The 18,466-nt window shown below is 65.4% G+C and overlaps 2 protein-coding genes across 2 annotated transcripts in view; one reads left to right on the top strand and one right to left on the bottom strand.

Annotated features, from left to right (window-relative positions):
* Window positions 1–4,228: 4,228 nt before the first annotated feature.
* Window positions 4,229–9,115, bottom strand: LOC136995913 (undifferentiated embryonic cell transcription factor 1-like). The gene is made up of 2 exons (XM_067316910.1): window positions 8,561–9,115; window positions 4,229–4,617 (listed from the first exon to the last, which is right to left on the bottom strand). The coding sequence occupies exons 1-2, from the start codon at window positions 9,015–9,017 to the stop codon at window positions 4,316–4,318; spliced, it is 759 nt and encodes a 252-aa protein (XP_067173011.1). The 5' UTR covers window positions 9,018–9,115; the 3' UTR covers window positions 4,229–4,315.
* Window positions 9,116–11,016: 1,901 nt separating this feature from the next.
* Window positions 11,017–18,466, top strand: part of LOC106484338 (phosphoribosylformylglycinamidine synthase) — a 58,763-nt gene continuing 51,313 nt past the window's right edge. The window contains 6 exon segments of the mRNA XM_067316909.1: window positions 11,017–11,045; window positions 12,488–12,691; window positions 13,868–14,003; window positions 16,087–16,192; window positions 17,063–17,219; window positions 17,222–17,248. Coding sequence (XP_067173010.1) covers window positions 12,490–12,691; window positions 13,868–14,003; window positions 16,087–16,192; window positions 17,063–17,219; window positions 17,222–17,248 — 628 coding nt within the window. The 5' untranslated portion in view covers window positions 11,017–11,045; window positions 12,488–12,489.

The following is an 18,466-nucleotide window of genomic DNA, read 5'->3' as shown; positions in this document are numbered from 1 at the left end:
CCCGTTCCTGAACCTCCTCGGCCCATTCGTGGCCTCCTCGGACCATCTCTGAACCTTTCTGGGTCTTCTCAACCTCCTACATCTCAGCCCTGACCTGTTCCTGAACCTCCTCGGCCCATTCGTGGCCTCCTTGGACCATCTCTGAAACTTTCTAGGTCTCCTCAACCTCCTACATCTCAGCCCTGACCCGTTCCTGACCTTCTCGGTCCATCCCTGAACCTTTCGGGATCTTCTCAACCTCCTACATCTCAGCCCTGACCCGTTCCTGAACCTCCTCGGCCCATTCGTGGCCTCCTCGGACCATCTCTGAACCTTTCGGGATCTCCTCAACCTCCTACATCTCAGCCCTGACCTGTTCCTGAACCTCCTCGGCCCATTCGTGGCCTCCTTGGACCATCCCTGAACCTTTCTGGATCTCCTTGGCCTCCTACATCTCAGCCCTGACCCATTCCTGACCTTCTCGATCCATCCCTGAACTTTTCGGGATCTTCTCAACCTCCTACATCTCAGCCCTGACCCGTTCCTGAACCTCCTCGGCCCATTCGTGGCCTCCTCGGACCATCTCTGAACCTTTCTGGGTCTCCTCAACCTCCTACATCTCAGCCCTGGCCCGTTCCTGAACCTCCTCGGCCCATTCATGGCCTCCTTGGACCATCTCTGAACCTTTCGGGATCTCCTCGTCCTCCTACATCTCAGCCCTGACCTGTTCCTGAACCTCCTCGGCCCATTCGTGGCCTCCTCGGACCATCTCTGAACCTTTCTGGGTCTCCTTGGCCTCCTACATCTCAGCCCTGACCCGTTCCTGACCTCCTTGGACCATCCCTGAACCTTTCTGGGTCTCCTTGGCCTCCTACATCTCAGCCCTGACCCGTTCCTGACCTCCTTGGACCATCCCTGAACCTTTCTGGGTCTCCTTGGCCTCCTACATCTCAGCCCTGACCCGTTCCTGATCTCCTTGGCCCATTCATGGCCTCCTTGGACCATCTCTGAACCTTTCTGGATCTCCTCAACCTCCTACATCTCAGCCCTGACCCGTTCCTGAACCTCCTCGGCCCATTCGTGGCCTCCTCGGACCATCCCTGAACCTTTCTGGGTCTCCTCAACCTCCTACATCTCAGCCCTGACCCGTTCCTGACCTCCTTGGACCATCCCTGAACCTTTCTGGGTCTCCTTGGCCTCCTACATCTCAGCCCTGACCCGTTCCTGATCTCCTTGGCCCATTCATGGCCTCCTCAGACCATCTCTGAACCTTTCTGGATCTCCTCAACCTCCTACATCTCAGCCCTGACCCGTTCCTGAACCTCCTTGGACCATTCATGGCCTCCTCAGACCATCTCTGAACCTTTCTGGATCTCCTCAACCTCCTACATCTCAGCCCTGACCCGTTCCTGAACCTCCTCGGCCCATTCATGGTCTCCTTGGACCATCCCTGAACCTTTCTGGGTCTCCTTGGCCTCCTACATCTCAGCCCTGACCCGTTCCTGACCTCCTTGGACCATTCTTGGCCTCCTTGGACCATCCCTGAACCTTGCGCCCATCCCAGCCTCCTTCAACCCATCCTCATCAGTCCTTCCTCGTCCTCCTGGGCCCATCCCAGCCTCCCTCGGCCCTTCCTCATCCTCCTCAGCCCTTCCTCATCCTCCTCAGTTCACCTCAGCCTCCCTCAACCCATCCTCATCCGTCCTTCCTCGTTCTCCTGGGCCCATCCCAGCCTCCCTCGGCCCTTCCTCATCCTCCTCAGCTCTTCCTCATCCTCCTCAGTTCACCTCAGCCTCCCTCAACCCATCCTCGTCCTCCTCAACCCATCCTCGTCCTCCTCAACCCATCCTCGTCCTCCTCAACCCATCCTCGTCCTCCTCAACCCATCCTCATCAGTCCTTCCTCATCCTCTTGGGCCCATCCCAGCATCCCTCAGCCCTTCCTCATCCTCCTCGGCCCTTCCTCATCCTCCTGGGCCCTTCCTCATCCTCCTGGGCCCACCCTTGTCCTCCCTCAGCCCGTCCTCGTGTTCCTCAGCCCTTCCTCATCCTCCTCGGCCCATCTTCATCCTCCTCCTCCTCCTCAGCCCACCCCTTGGCCCCGCCTCGCCCCCGATCCCCTGCCTCGCTTTCCCCTTGGCCCCGCCCCCTCCCCCCGGGGGCAGGGGGGGGGTTGGAGGTCGGGGGAATAAAGGCAGCTCCTCCTCGCCCCACCCGCCTGGTTCGTCCCCGAGGTCCCGGGTGCGGGGACATCCCAGCCGTGGGGAGGTGGGAGGGGCCTGTCACGGGGACACCGTGGGGCTGGGGACGTCCCAGCCACGGGAACGGGAGACACTGAGGACATGGGACATCCCGGCCGTGGGGACATCTCAGCTGTGGGGACAAGGAACATCTCAACCGTGGAGACACCTCGGCTCTGTGGATCTCCCAACCATGGGGACATGCCAGCCATGGGGACACCACAGCGGTGGGGACACCTCTGCTGTGGGGACAAGGAACATCCCTGCCATGGGGATATCTCGGCTCTGTGGATCTCCCAACCACGGGGACATGCCAGCCATGGGGATGAGGGACAGCCCGGCCACGGGGACACCTCAGCGGTGGGGACACCTCTGCTGTGGGGACAAGGAACATCTCAACCGTGGAGACACCTCGGCTCTGTGGATCTCCCAACCATGGGGACATGCCAGCCATGGGGATGAGGGACACCTTGGCCATGGGGACACCTCAGCGGTGGGGACACCTCTGCTGTGGGGACAAGGAACATCCCTGCCATGGGGACACCTCGGCCATGGAGACACCTGGGCCACGGGGACACCTCTGCTGTAGGGACATCCCAGCCATGGGGACAAGGGACACCATGGCCATGGGGACATCCCAGCTGTGGGGATGAAGGACATCCTGGCCATGGGGACACTTGGGTCACAGGGACACCTCTGCTCTGGGGACATCCCAGCCACGGGGACGAGGGACACCATGGCCACGGGGACAAGGAACACTCCAGCCATGGGGACACCCCGGGCCAGGGGGACACCTGGGCCACGGGGACACCTCTGCTGTAGGGACATCCCAGCCATGGGGACAAGGGACACCACGGCCATGGGGACATCCCAGCTGTGGGGATGAAGGACATCCTGGCCATGGGGACACCTGGGCCACGGGGACACCTCTGCTGTAGGGACATCCCAGCCACGGGGACGAGGGACACCCCGGCCACGAGGCCACCGCTGCCGTGGGGATGAGGGACGTCCCCGCCGTGGGGACACCCCAACCGCGCAGGTGTCCCCGCCACGAGATTTCCCCACCCACGAAGACGAGGACACGCGGGACACAGCGGCCACGTGTCCCCCCACCGCCGCCACGCCACCCCGGGGGACAGACCCACAGAGAGACGGGCGGGTGGTGGCCGTGGGGCCCTCGAGGGCGCCACAGGGTTTATTCCGAGTGACAACGGTGGTGGGAAGAGGACAACCGCCCACCGCGAGGACGGCCGCGCCACCGGGGGGATCCCGTTGGGATGAGGGGCCTGGAGAACCCAGGGGGCCCAGAAGAACCCAGGGGACCTGGAGAACCGAGGAGACCTGGAGAACCCAGGGGGTCCTGGAGAACCCAGGGGACCTGAAGAACCGAGGAAGCTTGGAGAACCAAGAAGACCTGGAGAATCAAGGAGGCCTTGGAGAACCCAGGGGGCCCAGAAAAACCCAGGGGGCCTGGAGAACCCAGGGGGACCCGGAGAACCGAGGAGACCTGGAGAATCGAGGAGGCCCTGGAGAACCGAGGGGGCCCGGAGAACCCAGGGGGGCCCAGGAGAACCAAAGGGGCCCTGGAGAACCCAGGGGGGCCCAGGAGAACTGAGGGAGCTTGGAGAACCGAGGAGGCCCCAGAGAACCCGGGGGCCCTGGACAACCGAGGGGGCCTGGAGAACCGAGGGGGCCCTGGAGAACCCAGGGAACCTGGAGAACCCAGGGGACCTGGAGAACCCAGGGGGCCCAGGAGAACTGAGGGAGCTTGGAGAACCCAGGGGACCTGGAGAACTGAGGAGGCCCCAGAGAACCCAGGGGGCCTGGACAACCGAGGGGGCCTGGACAACCGAGGGGGCCCGGAGAACCAAGGAGGCCCAGAAGAACCCAGGGGGCTTGGAGAACCAAGGAGGCTTGGAGAACCAAGGAGGCCCAGGAGAACCAAGGAGGCTTGGAGAACCCAGGTGGCCCAGGAGAACCAAGGTGGCCCAGGAGAACCAAGGAGGCCCAGGAGAACCAAGGAGGCCCAGGAAAACCCAGGAGGCCCAGGAGAACCGAGCAGGACCCCCTTCCCGGACCCGCAGCCGGATGGGGAACCTAATCCAAACCGGGCCTCTGGCAGAGGCAGACGTGTTGAGGCCGGCTGAGGACCATCTTGAAGAGGCGCTCGAGGAGGAGCCGGTCCTGCTCCCGCTGGCTCTTCTCCTGCTCCAGGAAGCGCTCGACGAGACGTTCCTCCTGCGCCAGGCGGGCCCGCTGGAGCTCCTTGTGCTCCTCGCCGCGCCGCTGCATCTCCGCCACCATGTCGTCCACGGCTCGCTTCCGCTTGCCCCGCAGCCGCACCGTCCGTTGGCTCAGGGCGCCCGGCGGGCTGCCGGGGTCCTCGTAGCTCGACGCCCCTGCGGGGTGGCGGGGAGAAGGTCAGGGCGGGGGCGGTTCGGGGCGAGGAACCAGGAGAACATCTCCCGGTGCCACAAATATCTATGGAGAGGGAGGAGGAGGGAGAAGAAGGACACGAGCCGCAGCTTGATGGACCACGGGGACCAGCCATGGTGGGGTTTTGGGGTGAGGAACCAGGAGAACATCTCCCAGTGCCATAAAAATCTATGAAGAGTGAGAAGGAGGGAGAAGAAGGACACGAGCCACAGCTTGATGGATCATGGGGACCAACCACGGGGGAGTTTTGGGGTGAGGAACCAGGAGAACATCTCCCGGTGCCACAAATATCTATGGAGAGGGAGGAGGAGGGACAAGGACACAAGCCACAGCTTGATGGACCACAGGGACCAGCCATGGTGGGGTTTTGGGGGTGAGGAACCAGGAGAACATCTCCCGGTGCCACAAATATCTATGGAGAGTGAGGAGCAGGGACAAGGACACAAGCCGCAGCTTGATGGACCACGGGGACCAGCCATGTGGGGTTTTGGGGGTGAGGAACCAGGAGAACATCTCCCAGTGCCATAAAAATCTATGGAGAGTGAGGAGGAGGAACAAGAAGGACACGAGCCGCAGCTTGATGGACCACAGGGATCAGCCATGGTGGGGTTTTGGGGTGAGGAACCAGGAGAACATCGCCCAGTGCCATAAAAATCTATGGAGAGTGAGGAGGAGGGACAAGAAGGACACGAGCCGCAGCTTGATGGACCACGGGGACCAGCCATGGTGGGGTTTTGGGGTGAGGGACCAGGAGAACATTCCCTGGTGCCACAAATATCTATGGAGAGTGAGAAGGAGGAACAAGAAGGACACGAGCCGCAGCTTGATGGACCACGGGGACCAGCCATGGTGGGGTTTTGGGGTGAGGAACCAGGAGAACATTCCCTGGTGCCACAAAAATCTATGGAGAGTGAGGAGGAGGGACAAGAAGAACATGAACCGCAGCTCGATGGACCACGGGGACCAGCCATGGTGGGGTTTTGGGGTGAGGAACCAGGAGAACATCTCCCGGTGCCACAAAAGACTACAGGGAGCAAGGAAGGGGGACAAGGACATGTGCCACAGCTCGATGGACCACGGGGACCAGCCATGGTGGGGTTTTGGGGGTGAGGAACCAGGAGAACATCTCCCGGTGCCACAAATATCTATGGAGAGTGAGGAGCGGGGACAAGGACACGAGCCACAGCTTGATGGACCACAGGGACCAGCCATGGTGGGGTTTTGGGGTGAGGAACCAGGAGAACATCTCCCGGTGCCACAAAAGACTACAGGGAGCAAGGAAGGGGGACAAGGACATGTGCCACAGCTCGATGGACCATGGGGACCAGCCATGGTGGGGTTTTGGGGGTGAGGAACCAGGAGAACATCTCCCGGTGCCACAAATATCTATGGAAAGTGAGGAGCAGGGACAAGGACACGAGCCACAGCTTGATGGACCACAGGGACCAGCCATGGTGGGGTTTTGGGGTGAGGAACCAGGAGAACATCTCCCGGTGCCACAAAAGACTACAGGGAGCAAGGAAGGGGGACAAGGACATGTGCCACAGCTCGATGGACCACGGGGACCAGCCATGGTGGGGTTTTGGGGCAAAAGACCAGGAGAACATTCCCCGGTGCTACAAATATCTATGGAGAATGAGAAGGAAGGACAAGAAGGACACGAACCGCAGCTTGATGGACCATGAGGACCAACCACGGGGGAGTTTTGGGGTGAGGAACCAGGAGAACATTCCCTGGTGCCACAAATATCTATGGAGAGAGAGGAGGAGGGACAAGAAGGACACGAGCCGCAGCTCGATGGACCACGGGGACCAGCCATGGTGGGGTTTTGGGGGTGAGGAACCAGGAGAACATCTCCCAGTGCCACAAATATCTATGGAAAGTGAGGAGCAGGGACAAGGACACGAGCCACAGCTTGATGGCCCACGGGGACCAGCCATGGTGGGGTTTTGGGGGTGAGGAACCAGGAGAACATCTCCCAGTGCCATAAAAATCTATGGAGAGTGAGGAGGAGGGACAAGAAGGACACGAGCCACAGCTTGATGGATCATGGGGACCAACCAGGGGGGAGTTTTGGGGTGAGGAACCAGGAGAACATCTCCCGGTACCACAAATATCTATGGAGAGTGAGGAGGAGGAACAAGGACACAAGCCACAGCTCGATGGCCCACGGGGACCAGCCATGGTGGGGTTTTGGGGTGAGGAACCAGGAGAACATCTCCCGGTGCCACAAATATCTATGGAGAGTGAGGAGGAGGGACAAGAAGGACACGAGCCGCAGCTCGATGGACCACAGGGATCAGCCATGGTGGGGTTTTGGGGTGAGGAACCAGGAGAACATCTCCCAGTGCCACAAATATCTATGGAAAGTGAGGAGGAGGAACAAGAAGGACACGAGCCACAGCTTGATGGACCACAGGGATCAACCACGGGGGAGTTTTGGGGTGAGGGACCAGGAGAACATCGCCCGGTGCCACAAATATCTATGGAGAGTGAGGAGCAGGGACAAGGACACAAGCCGCAGCTTGATGGACCACGGGGACCAGCCATGGTGGGGTTTTGGGGTGAGGAACCAGGAGAACATCTCCTGTTCTCACAAAAGCCTACAGGGAGCAAGGAAGGGGGACAAGGACACGAGCTACAGCTTGATGAACCACAGGGACCAGCCATGGTGGGGTTTTGGGGGTGAGGAACCAGGAGAACATCTCCCGGTGCCACAAATATCTATGGAGAGTGAGGAGCAGGGACAAGGACACGAGCCACAGTTTGATGGCCCACGGGGACCAGCCATGGTGGGGTTTTGGGGGTGAGGAACCAGGAGAACATCTCCTGTTCTCACAAAAGCCTACAGGGAGCAAGGAAGGGGGACAAGGACACGAGCTACAGCTTGATGGACCACAGGGACCAGCCATGGTGGGGTTTTGGGGGTGAGGAACCAGGAGAACATCTCCCGGTGCCACAAATATCTATGGAGAGTGAGGAGCAGGGACAAGGACACGAGCCACAGTTTGATGGCCCACGGGGACCAGCCATGGTGGGGTTTTGGGGGTGAGGAACCAGGAGAACATCTCCCGGTGCCACAAATATCTATGGAGAGTGAGGAGCGGGGACAAGGACACGAGCCACAGCTTGATGGACCACAGGGACCAGCCATGGTGGGGTTTTGGGGTGAGGAACCAGGAGAACATCTCCCGGTGCCACAAATATCTATGGAGAGTGAGGAGGAGGGACAAGAAGGACACGAGCCGCAGCTCGATGGACCACGGGGACCAGCCATGGTGGGGTTTTGGGGTGAGGAACCAGGAGAACATTCCCCGGTGCCACAAATATCTATGGAGAGTGAGGAGGAGGGACAAGAAGGACACGAACAGGAGCTTGATGGACCACGGGGACCAACCACGGGGGAGTTTTGGGGTGAGGAACCAGGAGAACATCTCCCGGTACCACAAATATCTATGGAGAGTGAGGAGGAGGGAGAAGAAGGACACGAACTGCAGCTCGATGGACCATGAGGACCAACCACGGGAGAGTTTGGGGGTGAGGAACCAGGAGAACATCTCCCAGTGCCACAAATATCTATGGAGAGTGAGGAGGAGGGACAAGAAGGACACAAACCGCAGCTCGATGGATCATGGGGACCAACCACGGGGGAGTTTTGGGGTGAGGAACCAGGAGAACATCTCCCAGTGCCATAAAAATCTATGGAGAGTGAGGATGAACAAGAAGAACACGAACCGCAGCTCGATGGACCACGGGGACCAGCCATGGTGGGGTTTTGGGGGTGAGGAACCAGGAGAACATCTCCTGGGGGGAGGACACCAGGGGGAGGGGGACAGACGAGGGGGGGGGATCCCGGTGTCCCCTCCCCCCCTCCCACGACACCCCCCCCCCCCGGCGGCGCCTCACCGGGCTGCGGCTCCATGGCGGCGCCGCCTTCCTCGGCTTCGCCCTTGAAAAGCAGCGGCGAAATGGCGGCGGGAGGCGGCGCGGGCGGTTCGGGCGGCGGCGGCGGCGGCGGTTCGGCCCGGCCGCGGGGCCCAGCAGCGGCACCGGGAGGCGACACCGGCGGCGGCGACACCGGCCCCAGGGCCTGCTCGAGCTCGGCGAAGCAGGGGCAGAGGGCGGCGCCGTCGGCGGCGAGCCGCGCCTTGCGGTAGAGCTGCTTGAGGTGCTTGATGCGGTCGCGGCACTGGGCGCCGGTGCGCTGGATACCGACGGCGGCGAGGCGGCGGGCGATGGCCTCGTAGTGGTGGATGTTCTTGGTGCTGCGGCTGAAGTCGTGCTCGCGCGAGTACGCCCGCCACAGCGACACCAGCACCCGCGTGTGCTCCTCGGGCCAGCTGGAAGCGCGCTGAGCCGGCATCGCCCGTTACCGGCTGCCGCCGCCGCCGCCGCTACCGGGCCGGCCCCCGGCCCCGCGGGAGGCACTGCGCATGCGCCGACGGCGGCTCGGAGGGGGGGCTGCGCATGCGCATAGCGCCGCCGCCTCGCCACAGGCACTGCGCATGCGCTCGCTCCGCCGCAAGGAGGGGGCTGCGCATGCGCATGGAAGAGCCGCCCCCTCGAGGGAGGCACTGCGCATGCGCCGACGGCGCCGGGAAGGGGGCTGCGCATGCGCATGAGCCGCCGGCGCGGGAGGGGGGACTGCGCATGCGCTCGCTGCGCTTCGGGGGGGGCTGCGCCTGCGCATAGAGGAGCCGCCGCCTCGCGGGAGGGACTGCGCATGCGCTCGCTGTGCCGCGGGGGGGGGGCCTGCGCATGCGCATAGCGCCGTCGCCTCGCGGGAGGGAGTGCGCATGCGCCGACGGCGCCTGGGGGGAGGCTGCGCATAGAGCCGCCGCCGCCTCGCGGGAGGGACTGCGCATGCGTCGACGGTGCCGGGGGGGGGGCTGCGCATGCGCATAGAGCCGCCGTCGCCTCGCGGGAGGGAGTGCGCATGCGCCGGCTGCGCCTCATACATACATACATACATACATACATACATATATACATACATACATACATACATACATACGCACGCCGGTAACGGCCTCTCAGGGACGGCGCGCATGCGCAGAGCGCCGTCGCCGAGCCGGGAGGGGCGGGGCCGCGCGCAGGCGCAGAGCGCTTCCCACCCGCCTTCTTCATGGGGACCCGCGCGCGGGCGCTTGGCCCCGCCCCCTCCCGGCCCCGCAGCCAATGAGGCGCTGGGGCGCCGGCCGCGCCCCCCTGCAGCGCTGGCCGCGCCCCCTTGGGGCTGGTGATTTGCATGGCCACGCCCCCTCCGTCGGCGGCGTGATTGAAGTGGCGGGAACCGGCATCACCGTGGGGGGGGGGGGGAGGGGGGGGGACCCGGACGCCTGGGTCCCTTCGGGGCATTGAGGGACCCCGGACGCCTGGGTCCCCTGGAGGGGGGAGGGGCCCGGACGCCTGGGCCCCCTGGGGGGGGGAGGACGCCCGGACGCCTGGGTCCTTTGGGGTCACCTGCCTCAGGAGCCGTCCTGCCCCAAGGCCACTTGGCCCGGTGATGTCACCCCTGATGTCACCCCTGATGTCACCCGTGACCTTCCCCACCCCCTCCCCCGCCCCCTTGGCCCGGGGCCCCCTGCTGCCCCCTTCCCCCCCCCCCCTCCCCGGGGTCACCGGGTCCAGCCTGGCCTTGAGGTTGGGGGGGTGGGGTGGGGGGTGGAGGGGGCGCCGCAAAGGCTTCTGGGTAACAAGCCCCTCCCCCCCACCTATGAGGCAATCGGGTGGGGGCAGGAGAGGGGACCCAGGCGTCCGGGCACCCACCCCCACCCTGGGGTGTGTGGGGGAGGGGCAGTAATAGCCAGCTATGGGGGGGAGGGGCCGGACACCTGGGTCCCCCGGAGGGGGGGGGAGGGGCAGGAGCACCCAGACACCTGGGTCCCTTATTGGAGGAGGGGGATGGGCCCCCCCCCCGGACGCCTGGGTCCCTGAGTGACAGTGGGGGAGGGGGGGAGTTGGGTGCCTGGGTCCCTGGTGGGGGGGGATGGGTGCCCCCCTCCCCCCCCCGTGGGCACCTGGGTCCCTGGAGGGGGCGAACGGGGTCCCCGGACACCTGGGTCCCTTATTGGGGGGGGGGGGGGAGTAGGGGCACCCGGCCGCCTGGGTCCCTCAAGGATGGAGCAGGGCCTGCCCCCCCCCCGGACACCTGGGCCCCTTGTTGGGGGGGGGGATGGGGGGCCCCCCTCACCCCCCCCCCACTCCGGACGCCTGGGTCCCGCGCGGAGGGGAGGGGGGAGGGGAGGGGGGGGAGGACCCGGACGCCTGCGTCCCGCGGAAGGGGGGGGGCAGGGGGGAGGGAGGGGCGTCGCCGCCCCGCCCCTCCCCGTGTCGTCGGGGCTCCGCGCGGCGGCGGGGGGGAGACGCGGCGGCGCGGGCGCAGCGACGGGTAGGGGCGGCGCGGGGGGGGGGGGGGATCCCGCTGTGACGTGGGGGGGGGGGGCTCCGTTGTGACGTAGCGTCCCCCCGTTGTGACGCGCGCGGGGTCCCCCCGTAAGGGGCGCACGTGGTCGGGGTCCCCCCTCTGTGACGTAGCGTCCCCCCGTTGTGACGTGCGCGGGGTCCCCCCGTAAGGGGCGCACGTGGTCGGGGTCCCCTCTGTGACGTAGCGTCCCCCCGTTGTGACGCGCGCGGGGTCCCCCCGTAAGGGGCGCACGTGGTCGGGGTCCCCCTCTGTGACGTAGCGTCCCCCCGTTGTGACGTGCGCGGGGTCCCCCGTAGGGGCGGGGGTGGGGGGGGGTCTCCCTTAGTGACGCACGTGGGGGGGGTCCCACTTAGTGACGCGATGGAGAGGGGTCCCCTAAAGTGACGTACGGGTCGGGGGGGGTCCCCATTAGTGACGTCGGTGTCACCCCCGATGACGTAGGGGGTCTCCCCCTGTGGTGGGGTCTCCAAGGGACGTTGGGGGTCCCGGGGGGGGGGGGTCTCGGGGTCCCCCACGGGTCCCGGTGGGACCTGGCCGGTGCCGGGATCCCCGGGGGGGGGGGGGGGAGGTTTGAGGATGCCCCGTGGTTTTGGGGTCCCGGGGGGGGGTCTCAGGGTCCCCGAGGGGTCGTAGGGAGTCAATGGAGGGGTCCCTGGGGGTCCCCAAGGGGTCCCGGGGGGGGTTGGGGTCCCTGGGGGGGGGGTCCCTGGGGATTTTGGGGTCCCCAAAGGATCTTGGGGGGGGTTAAGGGGAGTTTTGGGGTCCCTGGTGGGGTGTCAGAAGGGTTTTGGGGTCCCCAAGGGGTCCCAGGGGGGTTCAAAGGGAGTTTGGGGATCCCTGGGGGGGGTCCCAGGGGGGTTTTGGGGTCCCTAGGGGGGTCTCGAGGGGGGGGTTGGGGTCTCCAAGGGATCCTGGGGGGATTCAAAGGGAGTTTCGGGGTCCCTGGGGGGGGGTTGGGGTCTCTAGGGGGGTCCCGGGGGGATTCAAGGGGAGTTTTGGGGTCCCTGGGGGAGTCCCAGGGGGTTTTGGGGTCCCTAGGGGGGTCCCAGGGGGATTTCGGGGTCCCTGAGGATTCCCGGGGGGGGGTTGGGGTCTCCAAGGCATCTTGAGGGAGTTCAAGGGGGCTTTTGGGGTCCCTGGGGGGGGTCCCTGAAGGTTTTGGGGTCCCTAAGGGATCCCGGGGGGGTTCAAGGGGAGTTTTGGGGTCCCTGGGGGGGGGTTGGGTCCCTAGGGGGGTCCCAGAGGGTCCCAGGGTAGTTTTGGGGGTCCCTGGGGGGGGTCCCTGGGGGGTTTGGGGTCCCCAAGGGGTCCCGGAGGGGTTCAAGGAGAGTTTTGGGGGTCCCAGGGGTCCCCAGGACATTTCGGGGGTCCCCGGTGACACCCGTGTCCCCCGTGTCCCCCCCCAGACATGGCGGTGCTGCATTTCTACGTGCGGCCGGGCCCCCCCGCGCGGGTGGCCCAACCGGGGGGTCCCGGCGACTCGGGGGACCCCCAGGCCGGGGGGGGCCCCGGGGAGCGGGAGGCGGCGGCGGCGCTGCAGGCGGCCCGGGCCACCGGCGTCGGCGTCACCGGCGTCACCTGCGAGCTCTGCTACAACGTCGGCTGGGACGGTACGGGGGAGGGGGGACGCGGGGTGGAGACATTGGGGACACGGGGAGGGGGACACGTGGACGTGGGGACGTGGAGGACTTGGGGGGACATGGGGGACATGGAGGGACATGGAGGGACATGGGGGGACATGAAGGAACATGGGGGGCCATGGGGGACATGGAGGGACATGGAGGGACATGGAGGAACATGGGGGGACATGGGGGGTCATGGGGGGACGTGGAGGACATGGAGGGACATGGAGGAACATGGAGGACATGGAGGGACATGGGGGGACATGGAGGAACATGGGGGACATGGGGGGACATGGAGGGACATGGGGGGACATGGAGGGACATGGAGGGACATGGGGGGACATAGAGGAACATGGGGGACATGGGGGGACATGGAGGGACATGGAGGAACATGGAGGGACATGGAGGGACATGGAGGAACATGGAGGGACATGGGGGACATGGAGGGACATGGGGGGACATGGAGGGACATGGAGGGACATGGGGGGACATGGAGGGACATGAGGGACATGGAGGAACATGGGGGACATGGAGGGACATGGAGGGACATGGGGGGACATGGGGGGACATGGAGGGACATGGGGGGACATGGAGGGACATAGAGGGACATGGAGGGACATGGAGGGACATGGAGGAACATGGGGGGACATGGAGGGACATGGAGGGACATGGAGGAACATGGGGGACATGGGGGGACATGAGAGACATGGAGGGACATGGAGGACATGGGGGACATGGGGGGACATGGAGGGACATGGGGGACATGGAGGGACATGGAGGAACATGGAGGGACATGGAGGGACATGAGGGACATGGAGGGACATGGGGGGACATGGAGGGACATGGAGGGACATGGAGGGACATGGGGGACATGGGGGGACATGGAGGACGTGGAGGGACATGGAGGGACATGGGGGGACATGGAGGGACATGGGGGACATGGGGGGACATGGAGGGACATGGGGGACATGGAGGGACATGGAGGGACATGGAGGGACATGGGGGGACATGGAGGAACATGGGGGACATGGAGGGACATGGAGGAACATCTGGGCGTCCCACGGTGGTGGTGGCCCCCCATCCAGCACCCACCCAGCTCCCTTCGGGTGGTCTGGAGCTGCCCCCCCTCCAGATTTGGGGGTCACCCCGGTGTCCCCCCCCCAGGCGAGACCCCCCCGAGCGCCGAGGACACCCGCGTCCTGCACTGGCTTTTCGGGAACCCCTTCGAGGAGGGCGACGTGGCCCCCGCCACCTTCCTGCGGCCCCGAGGCCACCAGCTCCTCCTGGAGATCGGACCCCGGTAGGGTCGTCGCGGGGGCCCAGGCGTCCGGGATATTCCCTTGGGATGGGGGGGTCCTGGGGGGGGTCCCTGGGGGGATTTGGGGGTCCCAGGGGGGATTTGGGGGTCCCTGTTGGGGTCCTGCGGGTCCTTCTTGGGGATCTGGGGGTCCCTTGGTGGATCTGGGGGTCCCTGGGGGATTTGGGGGTCCCTGGTGGATTTGGGGGTCCCTGTTGGGGTCCCGGGGGTCCTTCTTGGGGATCTGGGAGTCCCTTGGGGGTTTTGGGGGGTCCTGGGGGGCCCTGGAGGGATTTGGGGGGTCCCTGTTGGGGTCCCTTGGGGGATCTGGGGGTCCCAGGGGAGATTTGGGGATCCCTGTTGGGGTCCCGGGGGTCCCTTGGGGGATCTGGGGATCCAGAGGGTCCCTGGGGGGATTTGGGGGGTCCCTTGGGGGATTTGGGGGGTCCAGGGGGGATTTGGGGGAGCCCTGTTGAGGTCCTGGGGGTCCCTTGGGGGATTTGGGGATCCCAGAGGGTCCCTGGGGGGGCCCTGAGCAGATTTGGGGGGTCTCTTGGGGGATTTGGGGGGTCCCTTGGGGGATTTGGGGGTCCCAGGGAGGATTTGGGGGTCCCTGTTGGGGTCCTGGGGGTCCCTTTGGGATCTGGGGGGATCTGGGGGTCCCAGGAGGGATTTGGGGGTCCCTGGGGGGATTTTGGGGGGGCCCTGTTGGGGTCCTGGGGGTCCTTCTTAGGGGATCTGGGGGTCCCTTGGTGGATCTGGGGGTCCCTTGGGGGTTTTGGGGGTCCCAGGGGGATTTGGGGATCCCAGAGGGTCCCTGGGGGGCCCTGAGCAGATTTTGGGGGTCTCTTGGGGGATTTGGGGGGTCCCTGGGAGGATTTGGGGGGTCCCTGTTGGGGTCCCGGGGGTCCCTTGGGGATCTGGGGGTCCCAGGGGGGATTTGGGGGTCCCTGTTGGTGTCCCGGGGGTCCCTTGGAGGATCTGGGGGTCCCTTGAGGGGATCTGAGGGTTCCAGGGGGGCCCTGGGGGGATTTAGGGATCCCACAGGGTCACAAGGGGGATTTAGGGGTCCTCTTGGGGGTCCTGGGGGATTTAGGGGTCCTGGGAGGTCCCTGGGGGGGATCTGGGGGTCCAGGGGGGGATCTGGGGGTCCCACAGGGTTGATGGGGGGTTTGGGGGGTCCTTCTTGGGTGTCTTGGGTGGAATTTGGGGGTCCCTGGGGGGATTGGGGGGTCCAAGGGGGTCCCAGGGGGAATTTGGGGGTCCCTGGGGGGATTTGGGGCTCCTTTGGGTTCCCTTGGGGGATCTGGGGGTCCCAGGGGGTCCCGGGGGGAATTTGGGGATCCCTGGGGAGATTTGGGGCTCCTATGAGGTCCCTTGGGGATCTGGGGGTCCCGGGGGGAATTTGGGGATCCATGTGGGAATTTGGGGCTCCTTTGGGTTCCCTTGGGGGATCTGGGGGTCCCAGGGGGTCCCAGGGGGGAATTTGGGGGTCCCTGGGGGAATTTGGGGCGCCTATGAGGCCCCTTGAGGGATCCGGGGGTCCCGGGGGGAATTTGGGGATCCATGTGGAATTTGGGGCTCCTTGGGTTCCCTTGGGGGATCTGGGGGTCCCAGGGGGTCCCGGGGGGGAATTTGGGGATCCCTGGGGGGATTTGGGGCTCCTATGAGGTCCCTTGGGGGATCTGGGGGTCCTGGGGGGATCCCAGGGGATCCCGGGGGGGAATTTGGGGTCCCTGGGGGGATTTGGGGCTCCTATGGGTTCCCTTGGGGGATCTGGGGGTCCCAGGGGGATCCCAGGGATCCCGGGGGGAATTTGGGGCTCCTATGAGCTCCCTTGGGGGATCTGGGGGGTCTGGGCTCCTTTTGGGGGGGTCCCTAGAAGATTGGGGGGGCTCATTGGACCTTTGGACATCTGGACCTTCTGGGGTGGCTCAGGACGTCGGGGACGATTTGGGGGGGGTCCCTGATGGAAGGGGGGGGGATCCTGGAGGATTTGGGGGTCCACAAGGTGTGTGGGGGGGGAGGGGGCAATTTGGGGGTGCTGAGCCCCCCCCACCCCACCCCACCCCACCCCCGGGCGCAGGTTGAACTTCTCGACGGCGGCGTCCACCAACGCGGTGTCGGTGTGTCGGGCGGCCGGGCTGCTGCGGGTGGGACGTCTGGAGAGGTCCTGCCGCTACCTGCTGCAGGTGACACGGGGGGGACACGGAGACATGGGGGACACGGGGGACGCGGAGGAGCCGGGGGGACGTGGGGGACGTGGGGGACGTGGGGGACGTGGGGGAACGTGGGGACGTGGAGGACACGTGGACATGGGGTTCCTCCTCCCAGTGGGACGTGGAAGGGGACGTCGCCCGTCCCTGCTCCTGGTGGGACCCCGGTGCCACCGGCGTCCCTGTGTCCCCAGGTTCCCTCTGTGCCGTGTCCCCATGCCCGGGGGGGGTCCCCGTGCCCGTGTCCCCGCAGGTCCTTGTGTGCCCCACCAGTGTCCCCATCCCCATGTCCCCCAGGGTCCCTGTGTCCCCATGTGTCTCCATGCCCGGAGGACGTCCCCATGCCAGTGTCCCTATGTCTCCGAGGGTGCTCGTGTCCCCAAGTTGGTGTCCCCATGCCCAGAGGACGTCCCCATGCCAGTGTCCCCATGTCCCCAAGGGTGCTCATGTCCCCAAGTTGGTGTCCCCATGCCTAGAGGATGTCCCCATGCCCGTGTCCCATGTGTCCCCATGCCAGTGTCCCCATGTCCCCAAGGGTGCTCATGTCCCCAAGTTGGTGTCCCCATACCTGGAGAACATCCCCATGCCCATGTCCCCATGGATCCCCATGCCAGTGTCCCCATGTCCCCAAGGGTCCCTGTGTCCCCATGGGTCTCCATGCCCGGAGGACGTCCCCATGCCAGTGTCCCCATGTCCCCAAGAGTGCTCGTGTCCCCAAGTTGGCGTCCCCATGCCTGGAGAACATCCCCGTACCCGTGTCCCCATGGGTCCCCATGTCCGTGGGTGCCGTGTCCCCGGCGAGCCGGGCTGACGCGTCCCCGTCCCCGTCCCCGTGCCCGGGCGCAGTTCGAGGGGCCGCCACCGGCCGGGGCCACCGAGCTCCTGGTGCCGGCGCTGAGCGACCGGATGACGGAGCAGCTCTACCCTCGGCCCATCACCTCCTTCGCCGTCCCCACCCGCCCCGTCCCCGTCACCACCATCGACGTCCTGGGGGGCGGCCGCGAGGCCTGGAGCGCGCCGACCGCGAGCTGGGTACGGGGGGACATGGGGGACATGGAGGGACATGGGGGACATGGGGGACATGGGGGACATGGAGGGACATGGGGGGACATGGGGGGACATGGAGGGACATGGACATGGAGAACATAGAGGAGTATGGGGGACATGGAGGGACACGGAGGGACACGGAGGGACATGGGGGACATGGGGGACATGGGGGGACACGGAGGGACATGGGGGACATGGAGGGACATGAGGGACATGGGGGACATGGGGGACACGGGGGGACATGGGGACATGGAGGGACATGAGGGACATGGGGGGACATGGAGGGACATGGAGGGACATGGAGGGACATGGGGGACATGGAGGGACATGGGGGACATGGAGGGACATGGAGGGACATGGGGGGACATGGAGGGACATGGAGGGACATGGGGGGACATGGGGGACATGGAGGGACATGGGGGGACATGGGGGACATGGGACATGGGGGACATGGAGGGACATGGAGGGACATGGGGGACATGGAGGGACATGGAGGGACATGGGGGGACATGGGGGAATGGAGGGACATGGAGGGACATGGGGGACATGGAGGGACATGGAGGGACATGGGGGGACATGGAGGGACATGGAGGGACATGGGGGGACATGGGGGACATGGAGGGACATGGGGGGACATGGGGGACATGGAGGGACATGGAGGGACATGGGGGGACATGGAGGGACATGGGGGACATGGAGGGACATGGGGGGACATGGGGGACATGGAGGGACATGGAGGGACATGGGGGGACATGGAGGACATGGAGGGACATGGGGGACATGGGGGGACATGGAGGGACATGGGGGGACATGAGGGACATGGAGGGACATGGAGGGACATGAGGGACATGAAGGGACATGAGGGACATGGAGGGACATGGAGGGACATGGGGGACATGGAGGGACATGAGGGACATGGAGGGACATGGTGGGACATGGAGGGACATGGGGGACATGGAGGGACATGGAGGGGACATGGGGGACATGGGGGGACACGGAGGGACATGGGGGGACATGGAGGACATGGAGGGACATGGAGGGACATGGGGGGACATGGGGGGACATGGGGACATGGAGGGACATGGAGGACATGGAGGGACATGGGGGACATGGGGGACATGGAGGGACATGGAGGGACATGGGGGACATGGGGACATGGAGGGACATGGGGGACATGGAGGGACACGGAGGGACATGGGGGAC

The sequence above is a fragment of the Apteryx mantelli genome, unplaced genomic scaffold, assembly GCF_036417845.1.
Source record: "Apteryx mantelli isolate bAptMan1 unplaced genomic scaffold, bAptMan1.hap1 HAP1_SCAFFOLD_175, whole genome shotgun sequence".
NCBI lineage: Eukaryota > Metazoa > Chordata > Aves > Apterygiformes > Apterygidae > Apteryx > Apteryx mantelli.
The sequence above is the reverse complement of the archived record's forward strand: the minus strand, read 5'-3'. Positions and strand labels throughout refer to the sequence as shown.

Bases quoted from the DNA above. Each gene is read 5' to 3' on its own strand.
- LOC136995913 (XM_067316910.1), bottom strand. From the start codon at position 9,017: ATGCCGGCTCAGCGCGCTTCCAGCTGGCCCGAGGAGCACACGCGGGTG. The intron at 4,618-8,560 runs GTGAGGCGCCGC...GCCACCCCGCAG, and splicing joins CGCCATGGAGCCGCAGCCCG to GGGCGTCGAGCTACGAGGAC.